Raw genomic sequence first — 21,218 nt, 5'->3', positions numbered from 1 at the left:
GACAAAACATATGAAACAAAGGTTTTGAAGCCACTCCTTCCCTTCCCTTCCCTCTTCCCCTTCTCCCCCATCCCCTCCTTCTGTCCTTATTCCCAGCTTAATTGCACAAAGCATTTGAGGAATGCCATCAGGCTTGTCTCATTAGAACAAAATCTCCTCGAAGCTGGTGGCTGGGTCTTGTTTTCTATCTCATGCGTGCAGGTACAACGTTGCCAAGTTGTAGTAACCAGTGAATGTTGTTAAATGAAATGACCATCTGTCAGTCCACAACCATTGTGACCCCACTCTGAAGCACACAGAATCTCTTAAATTTGTATTTTCCTTTTTATTACTCTAAGGTTTTGAAAAATTGTATTTCATTTGATTCAGGAGTTCTGTGCCGTAGGTGGGCAGGTTTAAGATGATCACTTTCCAGGTGGTTAAGTACAGAGATCCACTTCATCTGTAGCTCACTTGGAACATCTCTCCTGTTATGCTGATTGTTCCTGGGAAGGATGATTAGAAGTTAGACGCCTTGTTCATCTCTTTTTCTCTTCTGGATTTCAACTTGAAGACAGCAGAGGGCGCCTGACTACATGAAAGTTACGCTCTAAAGGTTAGATTTAAGAATATTCATTAAAGTTTCAAAAATGTGAATTTCACTAAAATGGGACTTTGTATTTCATCTTTCTACTATTTTTGGATTCTGATCTCATTTTAAATGTTCTCTTCTCCTTCTTTTTTGGTAATGAGAGTTTCAACCTCACGTAAATCACCATGACACTATTAATTCCAAGAACCTTCCAATTTAGCTTCAAGATTCTTTCAGATGATGTAAGTATTGAATCCTGCATCTACCAGATCCTTCAAAATCTTCAGTAGGGAATAGGATCCCCCTTTGGTAGCTCTTAAGAGGTGACCACTATAATGTGTTGCAAACAGATGTGCTGTGACTGAAGGGCCATCTTGCTTCAAGTGCATTGCCCCCAGATTACCCAGTTCTCGGAAAAGGATACAAGGATTAGGTACGTTCTTAGACATATTGCACTAGAGGGAATGGAACAATTTCCGAGAGGCAGTATTGAGGCTTTGACCCCGTGTTGCTCACCGTTGAGGGTAATTATGTCTGCAGGCTCAGGGGCCAGGTTCCTGTCAAATTCTGCATTCCCTTCTGACTGACTTCTAGCTGGTTCTTTTCTCTGGCATCTGGAATGTCCTCCCATTCTCCTACCATCAATGCTGGAGACAGCAGCAGCCTGAATCCTAGTCTACCCCGCCCTCATAGTTCCCCAGTTATATTTTCCTTCCTGAAGACTAGGTTTATGGACAAGGCTTGGAGCTGGCTGAAAAAGGATTCCTCCCTGGCTGCTCACTGATTAATAAATTGATTGGATCTAAGTTGATTTCACTACCTATCAGGATTCTAGGACTTCTTTGGCAACCCACTCCAGTATTCTTGCCTGGATAATCTCACAAACATCAGAGGTTGGTGGGCAGAGTTGGACACAACTGAAATGACTTAGCACAGCACTCATAATCAACAGAAATTGATAAGAAGCCAGAGAAGAAGGTTCCCTTGCTTGCTCCCAGACAGGGGATAGGGCAGGTGAGCTGGTTTTATACAGGTGAGGGTAGGGTTGGCCCAGGAGTGGGAGGTGGTGGCTTGCTCATTCCCTTAGTGGCGCTGTGTGCAAGGATCATGTACAGTAACCACGCTTTCGTTTCTGACTTCTCAGAAGTGGCAGTTGGGGTTTTTGTCTTTTTGTATCTTGCTCATAATTTGCCCCAACTGTGCATGCATGCGTGCAGTTATTTTTAATCCCTTATAGTTTCTTTGCATTTTGTTTATGGAAGAGGCATTTGTCCAGGTGCGAGCACTGAGGAAAGGGTTCCAGGTCCCAGCCGGTCTTAATTTAAGGTTGAGTCTTGTGGTGGTTCACTCACAAAGCAGGAAAGATTATTTCCTTGTTTATGCTTTCCCTTTGCTGCGGGTTTACTCGTCCTTATCCTTAATTTGTTCTATTTCCTGATTTTGAGCATGAAATTATGCCTTCTAAGCAATGAGAGGCATTTTCACTCTGCTCTGTCCAAACCTTAGCAGTCCACGTATTATACGTGTGTTTTCGCATTTATTACGTTTAGTCAAACGCTAGCGGGCAGTTTTGGTTTTCCAGACTTGGAAACTGACTGCTCTTGGAGAGGGGTCATTAGCCCTGCGCCATGATGGAGAAAACAAGTCCCCTCACACAGTACACTTGAGGACAGTCACCTAGAAGGCGGATGGGCAGGGCTGTTTTTCTCGCTGAGCACAGTATCCTCAGCCCCTAACAGTATCTAGCGCGTTTTACACCTTCGCTCGGGGTCTGCGAATCCTTTAAGTGCATGACCGTCTCTCCGGGGCAGGAAGCCACAACAATCATTTAATTTGCACAAGGGTTCGTGCTACCAAGTAAGCCAACTAAGTCACTGTGCACGGGGCTCAGCATTGTTGAACACGGCGGAGCGACAGGCGCCGCGTACCTGGTACAGCTGAAGGGGGAAGGGGAAGGAGCGCGGCCTCGCTGCTTCTAGGCGGACACCACCCCGAGCCGGAGGTCCCCAGGCCGGTTTGTATAGGCGGACCAGGAAGGCCTACGGAAGGAGCCATCCCCAGGCGCAGGCCCCACCACCCGCCCGGAAAGGCGCGCGAGGCGAACCGGAAGTGACGCGCTCTCTGCGCGCCCCATACGTATTTCCTGCGCGCCGCGCACCGCGCGCCGCTAGAATCTCACAGGCGGTTCAGAAGCCTCCTTGGACCCGGCGCGATGGGCAAAAAGGGCAAGAAAGAGAAGAAGGGCCGCGGGGCGGAGAAGACGGCCGCTAAGATGGAGAAGAAAGTGTCCAAGCGCTCGCGGAAGGAGGAGGTGAGCGGGCCCGGGGGGGCGGGCAAGCTTCTTTCGTCCGGGGTCGCGGGCGTATCCGGGCCCCCACTGTGAGGGGTGCTGGCAGCGGCCGGGCTCAGCCGGAGCACCTCTGCAAGCCTTAGTCCTCGGCTTTAAACGGGGCACGTGACCCTCAGGGCAGCCCTGAGCAGTGAGTATCAGTGGAGTGAGTGGGACTGTGGGAAGTTCCATAACAGTTGATGGCGACCAGGTGTCTTTCTCTGTGTCTGTCCCTGTCTCCCTTTGTCTCTCCCTTCCTCTCGCTCCCTCCCTCTTTCTTCTCTTACCCTCTTTCTCTTTCCACATCTTTAGCAGGGTCTGCAGATGGGTCAGTGCTAAACTTAGAGGCGAGCGCTCTGTTCCTAATTTACTGTTGCTCAGGGACTCCCTCGGAGAAGGGAATGGCACCCCACTCCAGTACTCCTGCCTGGAAAATCCCATGGACGGAGGAGCCTGGAAGGCTGCAGTCCATGGGGTCGCTGAGGGTCGGACATGACTGAGCGACTTCACTTTCGCTTTTCACTTTCATGCATTGGAAAAGAAAATGGCAACCCACTCCAGTGTTCCTGCCTGGAGAATCCCAGGGACAGGGGATCCTGGTGGGCTGCCGAATATGGGGTCGGACACGACTGAAGTGACGTAGCAGCAGCAGCAGCAGCAGCAGCAGCAGCAGCAGGAGCAGGGACTCCCTAACCCGGGACAGTTTATAATGGTTAATGAGTGTTTGCTGTCTCCAGACTTTGTGCTCTCTGGGCTTTCTCACAGCCAGTTGAGTTAGGTAGCTTTGGCATCTCCACCTGACAGTCAGGAAATCAGAAGCTAGCAGGTTACGCAGGTCGGCTGTGAGGTGGCCGGGAGCTGAAATTTGACCAGACATCTCACATCCAGAGCTCTTGACCACATACCCTTGTCCCTTTTCTTCCTAAGGCATTCGTGTGTCCATTTCGTTATCTATCAAATAATGAGGTTGGGCTCTTTTCTCTCTCCATCTCCCGTCATTTTTCAGCTAGGGTAGGGGCAGGTGGCTAAGCCAGCGGTCTTTAGGGACAACTTAAGAGTTCTGCTCTGCACAGAATTCATGTCTCAGATACCTGGTGACATCTGCACACAGGTGGCAGTCACACAGATTGATTCCTTCCCTTCTGCATGGTCCTGCTGAAGCCCCATTTCTTCACCCTGCCTGGGCGCCCTGCATCTCCTGGGCTCTGCCTCCTCAGCAGCTCACTCCCCAAAGGCTTGCAGGGAAGGTTTTTAAAGACAGGGTGAGGGAAGGGGCTGTCACAGCATCAGCTCGTGGACATTCTTCTGGTTGGTTGATGGTGAAGTAGTTGGAAATCAACGTCCTCAACCTTCTGATTCCAGCTGGTCTGGAGTCTCCATCCTTGTGGGCAGCATGTGGTTAACTTCTTCCACCTGGTAGGGGTTTCGGTGTCTGCAAAACAGCTCAACGGACATAGCTCAGAATATTATCTGTAGGCCTTGGAGAGGAACTACAAGTCCTGACTTTAAGGCTAAGTTACTTTTATTTTGTCTTGCTTGACTCTTTTCTGCAATTTCCCACGCTTCTGATTAAGTTTATTCTTTGGAACTCGAGACGCTAAAGTTTTTACAGACAAGAGGTAGGCGGGGGACATGGCGGGGGTGTGCGCTGGGGTGGGATGGGGTGGTTCTGTCCCAGGAAGACCCCAAAGACCCCGAAGTCTTGGTTAGAAGACGGCAGGGCCTGTGCTTCTAACGAAGGGGGTGACCAGGCCTGCTCCCAACCAGAGACATCAGGGTCGCTCCTGCTGTCTAGTGACAGGGTGTTCAGTGCTTCCTGCTGACCTCGCCCGGTGTGCATCAGGGCCATGGCTGATACTCGCCCCATGACTGACACAGCAGCTCTCCCTCCAGGCCTGCTTGTTGCAACCACGCCTCCCTCCCACCTTGATCCCGTCTTCCCTTCCGCCTTAAGGAAGGTAATGACACTGGACTGGAACCTGAGTTCATCAAGGTTCCAGTAGTCCCTCGTTCACCTGTCCCTTCCTGGAAAGAGCCAGTGGTTCAGTAACTTGTCTTTAGTACCTAAAGGAGCGTGTTTTGCTCTTGGGACTTGGAGTCAGCAGGTCAGCTGTTACACAGAAGTAATAGGATGACAGGTATTTCTGTGGACTTTTGTGAGGGTGCAAATTAGTAGAGTCAGTACATGCAAGAATGGCAGATAAAACATAGCAGTTGCACACATAAAGATTTAGCTTGGAAAAATTACCCCCAGCTCTGCAAAGACAGGTCCTCCAGCAGCCATGGTAGGAGTGCTTGTAAAGTTTTGGAGTTGAGTCAGATGTTCAGCAGCAGCGGAATGGGTGGTGAAGCCGTGTGGCGCTGCCACCGTGACAGCGAACAGACTTGGGGCATCAGGCTGCTCTTTCAGCAGGGTAAAGCAAAGAAGCAAGTCGCAAGGGAATATTCAGTGTGATGACATTTACATGGAATTGGAAAACCTGAGACAGTAATGTACAGAGCTTAGGGATACATTAATGGGTAGTGAAAGTAACTAGAGAGATGCCTGAGAGTCAGGAGCCCTTAGTTCCAGACAGTGGCTGCTTCTGGAAGGTGAAGGGGGTACAGTGGGGGAGGGGGGTTGCCGGTGGCTGTTCAAGCCCAGGGCAAGTGATGTTCCGCTGAAAGAAGCCAAGAGGGAGCCCGGGCAGCTGGAGAGTGAGGAGGTGGGGTGAGACATGAGGTGGGCGAAGGAGGAAGAATGGCCTGGAAGTATATGTAGGCGTGGGAAGGACGCCTCACCGACTTTGAGGCCCTGCGGAGTGTGGAAGCTGAGGGAGAGCCGGTGTGAGGTGAAATGGGGAGGAATGATGGGGGACAGATGCCAGGTGTCAGCATGAGCCAGGGGCTAGGATGAGCATTGACGGACATGTGGGAGACTTTCCCGTGACAGGCGGGTCAGCATCCCTGTGGGCTGGGGGACACTAGCGTAAATGCAGGGACTGGGGGTGGGAAGTCTGAGTTCCAGCACTGCCCAGGCGTGCACAGAAATAGGCACCTCAACCTCTAAGTCTGTAGTTGTAACAGTGGAGATGTTCTTACACAGGTTGGTTGCAGCTGGTAGTTGACGAGCCCCCCGCAGTGTGCAGGCACATGTCAGTTAGCAGACTGACATGTCTGGGTCACGTGGAACGTACATTTTGTTATGTTGGTAGAAGATGGAAACTAAATAAATGAACTTAGTGGCCCGGGGCCTCGGTTTCAGCGGTGATTGGAGGTATTGGTGTGAAATTGGGTGGGCTTGTCTGAGAAGCAGGCCTTTGGTGGGTGTGGGGAATGAGGGTTTGGACTGAGATGACGTGTGCCGTGTGCCAGAAGCTCAGGTGCTGAGTGTTTGTGCCTGTGTTAGGTTCTGTGACTTTTAAGTGGAAGGAACAAGGTCTAATCCGGTCAGGTCAAGGGGTCAGGGAGAGCAGACCCAGGCATTTGGCCATGTGTAACTGCTTGTCTGTCTGCAGGAGGACCTGGAAGCCCTCATAGCCCACTTCCAGACTCTCGATGCCAGAAAGACTCAGGTCGTGGAAACACCCTGCTCGCCGCCTTCCCCACGGTAAGCAAGCTACAGGGTAGCTTCTGATAGTTTTCTGGTAGAAACTGGAAAGCTGCTTGAAACAGGTACCATGTTTTCCTAAGTAACTGGGCACTTGGGCATTTCCATCATTAGAAGCTACTAGATGAGCTCCTACAAGACAAGACGCTTTTTTCACCTCTGCCTCTGACGAGTGGGAGGGAGGCAGTCCAGCTCTGTTGTCACATGGAAACACGGAGAAGAGGTCCGCCGGCCCTGCTGCTCATCAGGGAGGTTATGTGGGTTTGAAACCCCACCTGGTGACAATCTGTGTTTGAGGGTTTTTTTTTTAAAACAATGTTTTATTAGTTTCTGCCACACAGCAAAGTGCCTCGGTTGTACATACATACATGTATGTTGTTGTTGTTTAGTTGCTAAGTCATGTCCAACCCTTTGTGACCCCAGGGACTGTAGCCTGCCAGGCTCCTCTGTTCATGGGATTTCCCAGGCCAGAGCAAGAGTACTAGAGTGGGTTGCCGTTTCCTTCTCCATGTGTCTGAAGATTTTAAAGGGTCCTCAGACGTACAAAAGTTAAAAAATCACGATGCTTTTCACTGTGCTCATTCATAGCGCTTCTGTGTTCTCATGTGGAAAGCATGACCATTAAACATAGAACTGTAAGCCATTTCAGATGGGTTTGTAGTTTATGCGAGGAGCTCCAGTATCTTTTGTAGGATTTCAGACCCAGTGGAAGGAGGAGGAAGGAGCAGGCTGTGGTCTTTCCCTGGCTCCTTATCCCTTCGTTCTTGCCTCCTCAGCTCTTGAATGCCCGCAGTCCTCTGGTTGGATGCAGGACCCAGGGCTCCGTCATTCTCATCCCTGCTCCGGGCAGAGTATGGCCAGGACACAGAGCACCCCGAGCTAGGAGCCTGGGAGGCCAAGTGACCCTGGCGAGGAGATGCATGCCCTTCAGAGAAGGGGAAATGCCTAACCTCCCGAGCATCCAGGGCTGCCTTGTTAAGCTGAGAAATGATTTGCTTTATTTCCTTCAGGCCTGAGTGGAGGCCTTTGCCCAGCACATCAGGAAGGGAGGTGGTGGAGTGTCCCCTCTGCCTCAGTGGGGTGCAGGGCATGGCCTGAATCCCACGACCTCGCCCCGGCATGTGGTCTTTACCTTTCAGGGTCAGGAGCAGTGTGCTCACTCCTGAGCGGACACCAGGGGCTTTCCCTAGGCTCCCAGAGGTTCCTCCTGTCCTTCAGTTCATAAATTCCCCTGGGAGTCACGCTTTATTTTCATTTTATTCATCATGTTATCTTTGGGTCAAGCCTAAGGGTCACATGTGGTAGGTGGACATGTTCATCTGAATTGTTGAAGCAGATAAATCCATGAGATTGTGAAGTCTTTACCTGTGCAGAACCCCTGAGGGAACTCACTTTGAATGTGGGTTGATTTGGTTCGATTTTTTTTGGATGACATTTGCCTTAAAGTATGTTGCCCTAAAAGTCAGGTGTAATGTTCCAGTATAATTTGAAACCTTGGCAGTGCCCTAGGTCACCAGGTCACTGGGCAGCCTCCTGAAGGAAAAGGACAGGTGTTAGAGCTGAGATCTGCTGGGACACAGACCTTTCAGGGGTCACTTCAGTACCGTCTCACTTCCTACCACTCCATTGAATTACAGGAAAAATCTATGAAAATCACCAAGTTTAAGTGTGTATATTCCCACGTCTTTGCTCAGAGATAATTTAATGGGAGCGTGAGGGCGAGGTGCTCGGTTGTATTGGAGACCAGGGTGCACTATTTTGACTTGAGGGTTTGACTACAGTCTCTCAGCCTATAGAATGTCTCTGTGTATAATAAATCCCCAGTTAACAACAACAACAAAAAAACAGTTTTCCCTTTCCCTTTGAGAAGCACCGTTTGGCATTGATGTGGTAGAGGACACCTCGGGAACACTGCCCCAGAGGCTTCTGCACAGAGAATGTTTTCCCTCCCTGTGGCCATACCGTTCAGTGCTTCCTGCTGAGATGTCAGGGTGCACTTGAAATTCCTGCAGAGCTGTTGCCTCGTCCTCACGTGTGAAATTAAGCAGAAAGGTGTTTGTGTTTTCCACATGGAAGCAGTCTGGGATGCATACTGAAACGCTTGAACAGTGGACCCCTGAAGACAGTTCAGTTGTGATGGAAGAGGACCGAGCTGTGAAGGAGGATGGCTCTGGGAAGAGTGGCACAGGCGTAGGCCCGCCGACTCCACCCCTCTTGATGATTTGTAGCCAGATGCTGTGTGAGAGGCCCTGGCCCTCCTGGGAGGCTAGCCTGGGTGTCAGTGTCCTGAGGGTGAGGCTGCCATTAAGGGCGGTGGCTCAGCTTCCGTCCTCGGCCCGGGCTCCTCTTTCCCAGAAGTTCAGGACAGGCTGGTCCCCGGTGGTGCAGCCTGTGGAGGGAGGGAGACAGGCCCTCAGTTTGGGCGTCACGTGGTTTGATTATTGTGTTGAGCTGCTGCTTGTGTCTCTTGCAGGTTAAATGCCTCCCTCTCCGCTCATCCTGAGAAAGATGAATTAATCCTTTTCGGAGGTGAATATTTCAATGGCCAAAAAGTAAAGTATATATTTTATTCTTTCCCTTCAAATTTTCATGAGTCTCATTTAGAGGAAAATCCCTTTTAGGCAGTGATGTCAAATACCCATTGGTCCTTTAACTCCCCCTCATGTGTCCTGTCTCCACACGGCAGGACAGGCCTGGGGTGTGGTCCTTGACAAGCCACCAGGGTCCTTGCGGGCCCTTGAGGGTCACAGCTCTCCCTGCCTGCATGAGGTGGGCCACGCCCTGCTGTCCTTCCTCACGATAAGTTTCCAGAGGTATTTGAATAGGCAAAGTGCTGATACATGGTAGAGCAATTGATAACATCATAAAAACTATAAGTTTTATTTTTGAGCAGACCAGATAACCCCGTGTTTCAGAGATACAGATGAAATAGTTCCAGAGTCCTGAGTTCAGCTTCCCTGCGTGGCGGTCCAGAGGTGGTCTTTGTCTTTGTGTCACCATCCTGGAGGGTCCAGGGACTGGCCTTAGGAAGCACACTGCCCGGGGAGAGCTAGTGATTGAGCTCTACCTTCTGCTTGCCTTTGCTTGTGTGGAAGCATTGTTCGCGATGTTCCTCTTCCTTCCTGCAGACTTTTCTATATAACGAACTCTATGTCTACAACATCAGGAAGGACAGCTGGACCAAAGTGGAGATTCCCAACCCACCTCCGAGGCGCTGTGCTCACCAGGTACGTGTCTGTGTGATCTTCGGCCTCCTCTCTCCTCACGCTGGGGTCCTGATGCAGGATTCCATGACGGACTTTCGAGCTGGCGACCTCCTCACTCTGCTATCTCCGCCTGGAACGTGTTTTTCCTATTTTTCGGCTGTGTTGGGTCTTCATTACTGCATGTGCTTTTCTCTAGTTGAGAAGAGCGAGGGCTGCTCTCTAGCTGCAGTGCGTTCTCGTTGCGGTGGCCTTTCTCATCACAGAGTAGAGTCCCTAGGGCACGCGGGCTCATTAGTTGTGGCGCACAGCCACAGTTGTTCCGCGTCACGTGAAGTCTTCCCGGACCAGGAATAGAACCCATGTTCCTTGCATTGGCAGGCGGACTCCCACCCACTGGACCACCAGAGGAGTCCTCTCGTTCATTCTTACAACTATGTGAAACAGTGTTGGGGCTCAAAAGGTAGTTTGAAAGAGTGAAACCTCTCCAGTGTCAGCCTCCCAGGGCGTGACTGAAACATTCCTCCACACTGTGGTTCTTCTGATTCAGTGCTCAGAGGTAGCCTCCTGATTTGAAATTGGGTCCGCAAGGGGGACCTGCCTGTCTGAACTGCATCGACGTCTCATGCACAGCAAGGCTTGCAGCCATTTGGACTGGTTCATATTTTGGAAGAGAAGCGTGCACTGCTTTTTGATTTAGAACCTAGATCTTAGTAAGCCTGGGTTTTAATTAGTAAATGGCTCTTGATAAGTTCAAGTCCATTCACCTGAGCCTACTCCAGCTCTGAGAACGTGTTCACCCAGGCCTCCAGGCTAAGCACCGAGTCCTGTCCTGGTCCAGCAAGGAGTACTCTAAGTGCCCCCACCCAATGCCCGGCCAGTTCCCGGGCCCCAGGCATGCAGGCTGAGGGGCTTCTTTGGTGGTGTTTTATCTGTTTCAATTAGTTATTAACTGTCCTTGAAGAACTAGTATCATAAGAGTCTTTGAGATTTTATTTCAGTCATTTGGGCAGGCTCTGATTCATATGCATATCTTGTGAGTATTTTTTGAGTCTGGGACTTAGTATTATCCCTGTAGGTAAGGTTGGCTTGCTATTTACTCTGTGAATTTTCCAACAAATCAGAGCTATGGGAAACAGAAAATTGGGGGTGAAGTCTTCTGCCTAGAGGTCATTACAGTTCAAATTCCACTGCATTATATTTTGAGATGTAAAAATTTCCTCATTTTGGACTAGTTTATTGAATGTGATAACAGAAGCCACGTTCTTTATCTTCTCTTTAATCAATCAGGGGCAGAAGGAGTAGAAAGAGAAAGTTTATATGTGCACCCATCATTCTGTCATTTCTCTGAGATCTTAGATTTTTGGGGGGTGAAGTTTATTTTAGCATGTAATTTGAAAATTTAATGCCATTTTCTAAAATTAGTACAGCTGGTGAGAGAAAGGAAACGGCCCCAAGGCCCCTGAAGGTGTGCCCAGCAGCTTCATGGATCTCACTCGTCAGGTCTTGCCTGGTGCTCCCCTCCTGGGACCCTCCCTGGGTAGAATATTCAGATGCTCCTGTTGGGGTGGACTGAGCAGGACTGTTGAGAGTTGAAGGGTGGGGGAGGAGGGGTTTGGGCGCAGCTGAAGTTCTCCTCTTCTTATTCATCTGATGGTTTGTTTTTCCTGAAGCAATAACTCACTTGAAACAAAATGCGTTCTTGCAAACAGTAGAACAAACAGTTCCCTATGGTTTTAAAAAAGTCACCTCTGTTCTCGTCAGCCTTTGTGTGTGCGTGAGCAGTAAGTAGTCGGTGTTTACAGAATGCCTACTCCTGGGTGATTGGCATTGTGCCCATGGTGCCCAGGGGAGCTGCAGAAGGCATTTCCTTGCAGCTCGGTCACAGCTCTGTCTCGTTCCACCTGAGCAGCAGGGGAGGCTTGTTCACTGGGAGCCGAGCACCTTTCACACGAGAGGTGCGCTTCCAGGGCTGAGACGCACCAACGAGAAGGGCCCGTTTGCCACTTCTTATTATGTCCCCTGGGCTCTGCTTTCCTTGGTCCTGGTGGCCTGGCAGGTTGTTAGGACTTGGCTTTCACAAAGCGGGTGCATGTGGCTGACATCACAGTCGAGTCACCGAGTCTGTATGTTGCTTTGGACTCCATTGTGCCTTTTTTTTTTTTGGCCTTTGGAGGGAGAGTTGTGACCTTAAGGTTTTCTGGACATGACTTTATTCCATTGAAGACAATAACACAGAAACCCAAATGCTTGGGAAGCGTACAGCCTCAAGTGACACGTAGGAAAGTAGACACTGGTGGGGGAAGCCCTGCCTCGGCCTGGGAGCAGAGCTGTCCTGCTCTGGCCACTGGACGGTGTTCGACCTTTGTTAGGTCCAGGGGACGTTGGCCGTCAGTCCATCTAAACCATTACTTCAAAACCACTGTGAGTGTGTATATGTGTGTGTGAATATATGGATGTAAAGGAGTTTATTTTTATTGCTTTATTTTCAAATACATAAATTAATCACTCCAAAGTGGGCCAGGGGGCTCAGTGGTAAAAAATCTGCCTGCAGTGCAGGAAACACAAGAGATGTGGGTTCCATCCCTCATCGGGATGAGGAGGAGGAGATGGCAGTCCACTCCTGTATTCTTGCCTGGAGAATCCCATGGACAGAGGAGCCCAGCAGGCTACAGTCGATGGGGTTGCAAAGAGTTGGACACAACTGAGCGCATGTGTGTGGGTGTGTTCTTTCCGGTTGATGCATTATTTGTAATGCTATCCCAGGCGTTAAATAGCTTCTATAATGAGATATTTCAGGACCACATTGGATCGCATAGCATGACTATACCACCCAAACTTCTTTAAACTCAGAAAAATGTGTTAAGTTTGGGCCTAAGCTAATTTTCATGTCTGGTTTGAAGATTTGAAATAGTTCCTTACAGTCACGGTTTTAGAATCACGGGAAGCTGATGTGTCTTCTGATAGGTCAGTGCTGAGAGGATGCACAGAGCTGAGTGGAGATGGCGTGGGGGGCCACATCACCCCGCGTGTGCCACAGGGCCCTCCAGTTCGTCCAGGGCAGGGGCAGCATGGTGATGGAGCCACAGTTTTCCGGCATTAAGCTGAGTTAAGCAACAGCCTGTGCTGCGGCAAAAGCCTGGGGTGCTCCGACGGTGCTGAGAGGCGGCATCCTGGGAACCACTGTCTGACCGCCCAGCGTGTGCTTGTCCATAGAGGTTTGCCAGGGCAGGAGGCATTCACCCAGAATGCTTGGTAGTGCCTGGCGTCCAGCTGCCCCAGCCCACTTCTGCCTGGCCAAGCTGTGCCTGCTGCCCTGGACACTGCTTCTGAGCCCCTGGCCAGGAGCTACTCAGCCACTTGGTGTCAGGATGTGTCCTGTGGCCTGCTTTGCTGCCAGAGCCCTGGGACTGGTGACACCGAGGCAGGCTGGCTTGCCGTCTGCCCCCTACAGGCATTCACTGACTAGGCAGCACCCCCACATTTTTGGGGTACTGGCACAAGTGATTTCCGTGGAGTCTGTCCTCTCACATGATTCACATAAAAGCAGCCAAGTTGAGACTGTCTCCACAGCCGTGCCCTCCCTGGGTGGGGGGCACTCCAGGGAGGAGTTCTCCAGGGAGGGGCTCCATTGGCCACTGGCCTCCAATGACTTTGTAGCTCTGTCAGCCCAGGCAGTCCTGCATGGTCCTGTGTGAGTCCTGGGCCTTCAGAACCAGAGGGGCAGGCCTTTGAGGCTGGGGTGTGGGCTTGGAACTGAGTGACCAGGGACAGGTCTCCAGTTGGACTGAGAGCTATCTGGCTGTGCCCTGACCCATCACCGTTCTCTCAACAGGCTGTGGTGGTGCCCCAGGGTGGTGGGCAGCTGTGGATCTTCGGTGGGGAGTTTGCCTCTCCTGATGGAGAGCAGTTTTACCACTACAAGGACCTCTGGGTGCTGCATTTGGCCACCAAGACCTGGGAGCAAGTCAGGTGAGTGCTGGGTGATGAGCCCAGCCCCTGGGCCTGCTCCTGTCCCCTGCCAGCATCTGGAGTTTGTGGCACGTGGCTCTGGGAAGGTACATTTGTGCAGGCCTGATGGTGGTGGTGGCGGCACGTGGTGGGGTGTCCTGCAGTGACCTGCCAGGCCGTGTGTGACGTGAGCTGTCTCGTGGCCTTCAGACTTTCCAGCTCTGTGACAGGTGTTAGTTCCAAGGAAACAGGGAGGCCCTGGGGATGCACAGTCACTGCCCTTTGCAGGGCTGCCTGTGGCCACGGACTCCAGTCCCAGCTGAGTGTCCCACTCGAGCTGTGTTCTGCTGCTGTTAGCTCAGTGACGCTTGCAAAGCATTTGAAGCCTCCGTCCTGAGTCAGAGGTTGTTCCTGCTAAGCAGGTCTTTACTTCATTGTTGATTGTTGCTGAAGGCGGAGAATTCTGTAAGAAATGTGGAGGCTGCGCCATGCTAATACAGAGGTGCAGAGACAGCTTGGCCTCTCTGTTCCAGCCTGGGTAGAGTGGTGTGGCAGGGAAGGTGGTAGTGCTTTATTTTCTGTCTTTTTGTCTGGTGGATTTTTTCCCAGGCCTGCCTTCTGGGCCATGGTCTCTGGTTCTCAGTGAGATGAGCAGAGGGGCAGAGCTGTGCTGAGCTCTAGGAAGAGCTCAGTGGCAGGGCGCAGCTGTGCGACTGACCGGAACCCTGGTCCCTGCAGGGTGGATGTCAGGGCATGGAGCCTGTCTCCCTGGCTTCGCGTCTTCCTCTGTCTGCGTCTGCTCCCATTGTTATGGCGCTGGGCTGCAGCCCCCGCGCTGCCCAGCCTGGCGTGGTCCGTAAGACGGCCAGGACAGCGTGCCTCGTGTGGCCTCTTCTCTTGCTGTTACAGGGTCTGCGAACACCATGGGTGGAGGGGGCAGGTGTCTCGGGGAGGGGTCCTCCGTGAGCCACACTCCAGAAGCCACAGGAGAGGGACTGCCCGAGCATGGCAAGTAGGAAGCCTTCTCAGGGGGGATGACGCCGCCAGGATAGTGGGGAGTCATGGCAGCTGTACAGCAGAGAGTGAGCTTGTGTCCAGAATAGAGACTCTCTGTCGAGCGGCCAGTAGCAAGCTCCTGGATGTGAGACAGCAGGCTCGAGGGCTCCCAGAGCAGGTTGGGGCAGTCCGGTGGGGTGGGCGGAGCAAGCAAGGTCATGCTGGCCAGAGCGTCGGCAACTTCCTGTTGCACGCCTGCCATCAACCCCGTTCACCGTTAGGAACAGACCCTAAAGAAATACTGCTTTTCATTTCATACAGGAAAGCGTATACGGAAATAAAGTATGTGCAGGAAAAACCAAGATGCAGAGCAACCCGTGCCTGAGTGTATGTGCACACAGGTGCCTGCAGAGGGGGCCAGAGAGAGGTGCAGGCCCATATGTGTGCACACATACACGCACACACGAGTGCCTCTGTATACACACGGTCCAGAAGGGTCTGGATGTTTCCAAGTTTTCTTCTGACTCCTAGATCTTCTGTTTGCACCTGTTCTAGTATCACGCTCCATTTTAATTGCTGTATGGTTTTATAGCCAGAAGGTTTTTCTCATTTACTTGAAAATTTTTTTGCCGTGCACTCGTTGTTTTCATAAGAGCTTTAATATCATTTTTCAGGTTCTGTCCTTAACCATTCTAATGGGATTTCGATTGGATTGCAGTTTGTAGATTGCACCTAGGGAGAATTAACACCTTTCTAATCCTCAGGGTCCCCCTCCCATGCCACACCCCAGGAACGTTTCACATACCCACCCTTAGGAGTCTTAGGTGACTGCTGGCAGCTTCTCTGTAATTTTTTCTTACTGACCAAGAAGCAAAGGGAAGGAGCTTCAGCCAAAATGAAGGCTGGTTTTGCTGTTCCTAGGGAATATCGCTGAGCCTGGGGGAATCCACACGGTGTGGGCTCCAGTCCTGGGAAGAGCACAGCAGGAGTTCACTGTGAACTGAGTTTCTCTAGACTCCAGGATTTGGCCCTGCTCTCTAGGAAAGTATTAGAACGCCTAGAAAAGTTTCATTTTCTAGGAAACGTTTTTTATTCTTGTGGGTGTAGTTTGAGGGAAAGAGAGAGTGAGAAAAGTCTACCCAACAGTGAAGGCCGTAGAGGCGGGGTTATATCAGCACTGGGGTCTGTAGAACCTTTCTCAGCTTGTGAATTAGGGTTTATGAAGCCGTGCTTTAGTACTGGCGTAGGGGCTGATCCACGGTGCTCTTACTGTATGAAACCTGGACATTTCCCCCAGTTTTTCTTGAGCAATGGCACCAGGAAGTTGACAGCTAAGTGGATATTGTGCCCGAGCTCCTCATCTGTCATCTCCACGGGGCCAGCAGCCACTGCCAGACCCAGCAGCATCTCCATCTGGAGCTTGATCCTGGACTTCTCTTCATCCACTTTGGCCTCCGTGTCCTCATTGTGGGTCCGCAAGGAAGGGAACCTGCCAGCCTTCTTCAGGCCTGGGCCCCACATTTGTGGGATCTACTTGATCAGACTCTGAAGGCAAAACCACATCGTACTTCTTGGCCAGCTTCTTATTCCTGTTGAATTCCTTCAGTGCCTGGATGTCCATGTGGGGGATACCACAGCCTTGGCCTTATCACAGTGCTGCTGGTCCCCAGAGCATTTATGGAGAATAGGGGCGGGGAGTGGGCTTAAGCCTGATGGTCCTGAGAAGCGTTTGAGGGTCATGGTTCTTTTTGTTGTTGTTTGGGCCACACCACATAGTGTGGGATCTTAGTTCCCTGACCAGTGTTTGAACCCATGCCCCTGTGTTGGGAGTGCATAGTCTTAATCACTGGACCACCTGGGAAGTCCCTTGGCTTTTTTTTTTTTTTTCCCCTTGGCTTTTAAGCAGCCTTCTCTGCTGGGAGGCAGGGTGATTCCCAGATGTCCGTTTTGTCCTTCCTGTTTGCCCTGCCCATGTTTCTGTAGCACGTTTACGAGCAGCCCCTTTGGAGACTTTGCTGTCTCTTCCTTTATGCATGCTCTCCATTCTAGCAACGTTTAATAGACATCATGACAGTTTGAAAACAAGAGGAAAAGTCCTGGTGTTACTAATGTCAAGGAGACCAGAGCTTAAATGTCAGCACGGCCTCCCAATTTATGTTGGGCAAGCGTGACCAGCTTTACCAGATGTTTCGAGAGTCCCTTCAGTCTCTGCCTTCGGTGGTAGGTGCCTGCACAACTGACCTGATTTTAAGATTCTGTCTACTAATCCTGTTCTTACTTTCATAGCATACAGCCTCTCTCCCTATCCTCAGCTGCATTTCCTCCAGAAAGTAGGGGAGAAGAGTGGGCTGTATTCTGTGGACATGCAAAGGCAGGAGTCGACATTGACCCGCCTGCCCTGTCTCCTGTCTTTCCTGGAGGAAGAAATGGCAATCTGCTCCAGTATTCTTGCCTGAGACATTCCATGGACAGCGCTACCTGGCAGGCTATAGCCCATGGGGTCGCAAAGAGTAGGACACTGCTGAGCTGCTGAACACCTGTCTCTCACAGCACAGACTTCTCTGTGGCAGTTTCTTATTATACGAACACCCCACTAATGGGGGTTTTAGTACTGATCGTAATAGTTAAAAGAAGGACACAGCTCTGATAGGCTGCCTGGATTCTAGAAACTGCTGCTAATTATTCTGTGCAACGTGATTAAATACTTACTAACTTCCCAAATCTGTGTTTCGAGTGGCGCTTGGAAAAGAGGGGCCAGATTCTGAAGGTACCTGTTTGGTTATGGGGGAGATGCTGTTGCCTGCGGTTTGAGTCTGGCTTCTGGCCATGTCAGAACCAGTCTTGCAGGAAGGTCCCTTCTTTTTCAAAGGATGGGCTGCTAGATCAAGTTACCCATCAGCTCAGCCTGTGTGGCCTTGAATCTCTGGGGTTACAAGAGAAATTTTTCCTCTGCTCGGTAAATGTCTTAGGAACAGCGTGGTACTATGGCATATCTTTTGTAAGGGGTAAACTTTAAAATAACTCGGGGACGCATTTGCATACTGAGTGCCTAACGCTCTGTTTGTATCCGAAGCCCATGGAGTTACTTGATGTGTGTGCATTTTCTGTAAATGTCACTGCAGCGGCGGCTTGGAAAGGGCCTGGGTGATGCTGAGTGGCAGCGTGCCCTGCCAGAGCGCCGCACCACATGTAACTCGGATGTGCTGAAAGCTCTCCCTCCCACGGCAGGACACATGTATTTTTGTGCTGCTTATAGATCTGGCTGAGTAGGACATGTGAATTTTTTAAGACTGTATTTAGGAGTGATGGCAGTTGAAAAGTGCCTGTTGAAGATTGAAATATAAACAGGTTTTTTTGGGTGAGTTTATTTTTCTGATGGGGTATATAGAGCCTTTTTATAGAAAAAAAATTCCCATTTTGGTTACAAAACACAGCGATACTTGGCTACTGCCAGGAAAGTTAATTGAGTCCTCCGTGCCTGGCCCACGGAAGGATGACACTCCCTTCAGATTCTTGGGCGGGAGGCCCTGACCTGGCCACCCTGGGGGTCATCTCGAGGTGGCTTGGCTTGCTGGCACTGTTTCCGTAGGTCACTGGGCCTCTGCAGTCACAGTTACTAGAGTTAACACTGGGAATGTTTGGGCTCTCCTGTGTACCTTTTCTTGAAGTAGAATTGGAAGCAAACCTACTAACTTTTGAATGAAAACCTGTTCCCCAGGTTGTATATTTGTAAAGTGCTATAACAGAAAGTTTCTCAGAAAGGGAGTCTGCTGCGCACCCAGCAAGGTGGTGTTCTTCTCATTCACCTTCTCTGTTGTGTAGGTGACTGTATGTTGGGGCTCATCACCGTGGCACCCAGCATGGGGGCATGGGGTGGTGCAGCCGCTTCCACCTGTGGCCTGCTCCGAGGACAGTGCTGCTTCCTCTTTGCAGAGAGCACAGGCGTGGACCTGTGGTGTCTCGGCCTGGCACAGCTCCTCCTTCTGAACCTTGTTCTGCTGGTGTTTTTTATCACAAATTTACATGAGAAAACATGCTTACTCAATTAGTGGGTGATAAAAAGCTAGGAGGGAAAGCAGATACGTTGGTTGGCAAATTCAGCTTCCGAAATCATCTTTGTGGACCAAATCAAGCAGGATGAAATTGAAGTGGGGCTGAATTTTCCTTGTAGGTTGCATTTGGAAGAACTACCCTTGCTAGAAGGGAAGAAGGATTTAGTAAGTTGAAATCCTTGTCGTTGTCTGCATATGGTGACGCTACCCCAAGGCTGATGCTTAAAGATTGGATTAGCAGGATATAGTTGACAGGGACAGATAGCTTTTGGTTGACTTTCCATGGCTGAGTACATTGGTCCGTTTGAATGACATGTTAAAAGGGATGTTAGTAAACTGGGGTTAGGAGAGAGAGACTGGGATGGTCAGGCATTTGAGGAAAGGTGAGAGAAAGGGATTTGTTCTAGATTGGAATAAGGAAGGACCCTGGGGGTCCTCATGGCCACATGTGATGAGTCATTCATCTGAGATTTGCTGGTGGGGAGATGCTGGGTTGGGCAGCTCAAGCTTCTGGTTCATTTTGAGAGTCTCTGTTGTATCTTTTAGGGCCCGTGGTTTGGGGGAAAGCTTTGTAGAAAAAAGTGGAAATCGTAGAGAAGAGCTGGACTGGGGGGCTCAGGTTGTAACCATCCTTTGTAGCCTGGACTTGGTGGTTGGATTGTGTAGGTCGGAGAGCTGGATGGAGACAGCACCAGCGCAGAACAGGGTGAGCAGAGGTAGTCTGGCAGATGGGCCTGGCTTGACCATGCCGGTGCTCTTTAAATGGGGTCACTTGTTTACTTACTCTTGAGTTTTAAGTGTTTGTGTATTTTGGATAACAGTCGTTTATCAGGTGTGTTTTTTGCAAATATTTTCTTCCAGACTCTGACTTCTAATTCTCTTGATACATCTTTTGCAGAGCACAAGTTTTAAATCTTAATACAGTCCGGCTTGCATGCATGCTCTGTCGTGTCCGACTCTCTGCGACCCCACAGACCATAGCGCACCAGGCTCCTCTGTCCATGGGGTTCTCCAGGCAGCGATATGGAATGGGTTGCCATTTCTTCCTCCGGGGGATCTTCCCTACCCAGGGATTGAACCCATGTCTCCTGCATCTCCTGCATTGGCAGGTGAATTCTTTACTGCTGAGCACCTTGGGAAGCCAGCTTATCTGTCAGTTATTTTACATGTAGGCCTGTGATCCATTTTGAGTATTTTTTGCAAAAGGTTTGCAAAAGGACACGTAAGGCTTGTGTCCAGGTTCATTCTTTTGCATTTGGACGTCCAGTTGATCCAGCACCATTTGTTGAAGAGATTGTCTGCTCCATTGTATTGCCTTTGCTCTTTTGTCAAAGATCAGTTGACTGGACTTTTAAAAAGTTGATTAGTGAGTTTTTGGCTGTGCTGAGTCCTTTGCCGCACGCAGGCTTTCTCTCATTGCATCGAGCGGGGACCAATTTTCATTGTGTTGTGCAGGCTTCTCATTGCAGTGGCTTGTTGCGGGGCACGGGCTCCAGGGCGAGTGCGCTTCAGCAGTTGCTGCGCGTGGGCTCAGTAGGTGTGGCACGTGGGTTTAGTTGTTGCCCCATGGCATGGTCTTCCCTGAAACCATAGCAGGCTGACTCAGCCACTGGAGCACAGGGAAGTCCTGGTTGACTGTACTTAGGAAATTTATTTCTGGTCTGTCTTTTCTGTTCCACTGACCTACTTGTTCATTCTTTCACCAATACCCAACTGCTTTGCTTACTGTAGCTTTGTAGTGTAGTCTGATGTCAGGAAGTCTGGTTCCTCCAGCTCTGTTTTTCTTTCTTGGGATTGTTTTGGCTATTTGAGGTCTTGTGTGTTTTTATACAATTATAAAAATCTTAGTTCTTTGAAAAATGCCATTGATAATTTGATAGGGATTGCATTGAATCTGTAGATTGCCTTGGGTAGTATCCTTTTTTTGACCACATTGATTCTTCCAAAGAACATGGTATATCTTTCCATCTGTTTATATCGGTTTCAATTCCTCCCCCTCCCCCACATCTTCAGTTTCTTTAATCTCCGTCTTATATTCTGAGTACAGATCTCTTGTCTCCTTAGGTAAATTTATTCCTAGGTATTTTATTTATTTATTTTTTGATGTAACAAATGAGATTTCTTCATTAATTTCTCTTTCTGATCTTTCACTATAGTATATAGAAATGCAACAGGTTTCTGTGTATTAATTTTGTATCCTACAGCCTTACAGAATTCACTGATGAGCTCTAGTAGTCTTTTTCTTTTTTTTTCATAGTTTTCTGTTAGCATGTTTAGGATTGTCTATATATAGTTGCATGTCATCTGCAAACAATGACAGATAATTACTTCTTTTCCAATTTGGATTCCTTTTCTTTTTCTTCTCTGATTACCATGGCTAGGACTTCCAAAACTGTGTTGAATAAAAGTGGCAAGAGTGGACATTCTTGTTCTGTACCTGATTTTAGAGGAAGAGCTTTTAGCTTTTCACCATTGAGAATGATGTTAGCTGTGAGCTTGTCATATATGGCCTTTATTATGTTAGGTT

General features: G+C 49.8%; 1 protein-coding gene and 1 long non-coding RNA gene across 4 annotated transcripts in view; one reads left to right on the top strand and one right to left on the bottom strand.

Annotated features, from left to right (window-relative positions):
- Positions 1-310: 310 nt before the first annotated feature.
- Positions 311-2,659, bottom strand: LOC138419727 (uncharacterized). Its single transcript, XR_011249045.1, has 2 exons — positions 2,500-2,659; positions 311-485 (listed from the first exon to the last, which is right to left on the bottom strand). It is a non-coding gene; the product is annotated as an uncharacterized lncRNA (long non-coding RNA).
- Positions 1,461-21,218, top strand: part of KLHDC4 (kelch domain containing 4) — a 33,003-nt gene continuing 13,245 nt past the window's right edge. Inside the window, exons 1-5 of one of the 3 annotated variants that reach the window (XM_069552626.1) lie at positions 1,461-2,882; positions 6,398-6,489; positions 8,963-9,041; positions 9,618-9,716; positions 13,528-13,664. In XM_069552626.1, the coding sequence (XP_069408727.1) occupies positions 2,784-2,882; positions 6,398-6,489; positions 8,963-9,041; positions 9,618-9,716; positions 13,528-13,664 (506 nt within the window). In that variant the 5' untranslated portion in view covers positions 1,461-2,783. Of the gene's footprint in view, positions 2,883-6,397; positions 6,490-8,961; positions 9,042-9,617; positions 9,717-13,527; positions 13,665-21,218 lie in introns of those variants that run through there. The other 2 variants (XM_069552627.1, XM_069552629.1) reach the window with 2 other exon arrangements.

This window comes from Ovis canadensis, chromosome 14 (genome assembly GCF_042477335.2).
Source record: "Ovis canadensis isolate MfBH-ARS-UI-01 breed Bighorn chromosome 14, ARS-UI_OviCan_v2, whole genome shotgun sequence".
Lineage (NCBI taxonomy): Eukaryota > Metazoa > Chordata > Mammalia > Artiodactyla > Bovidae > Ovis > Ovis canadensis.
Note: the sequence above shows the minus strand (reverse complement) of the source record. Positions and strands in the feature narration are given on the sequence as shown.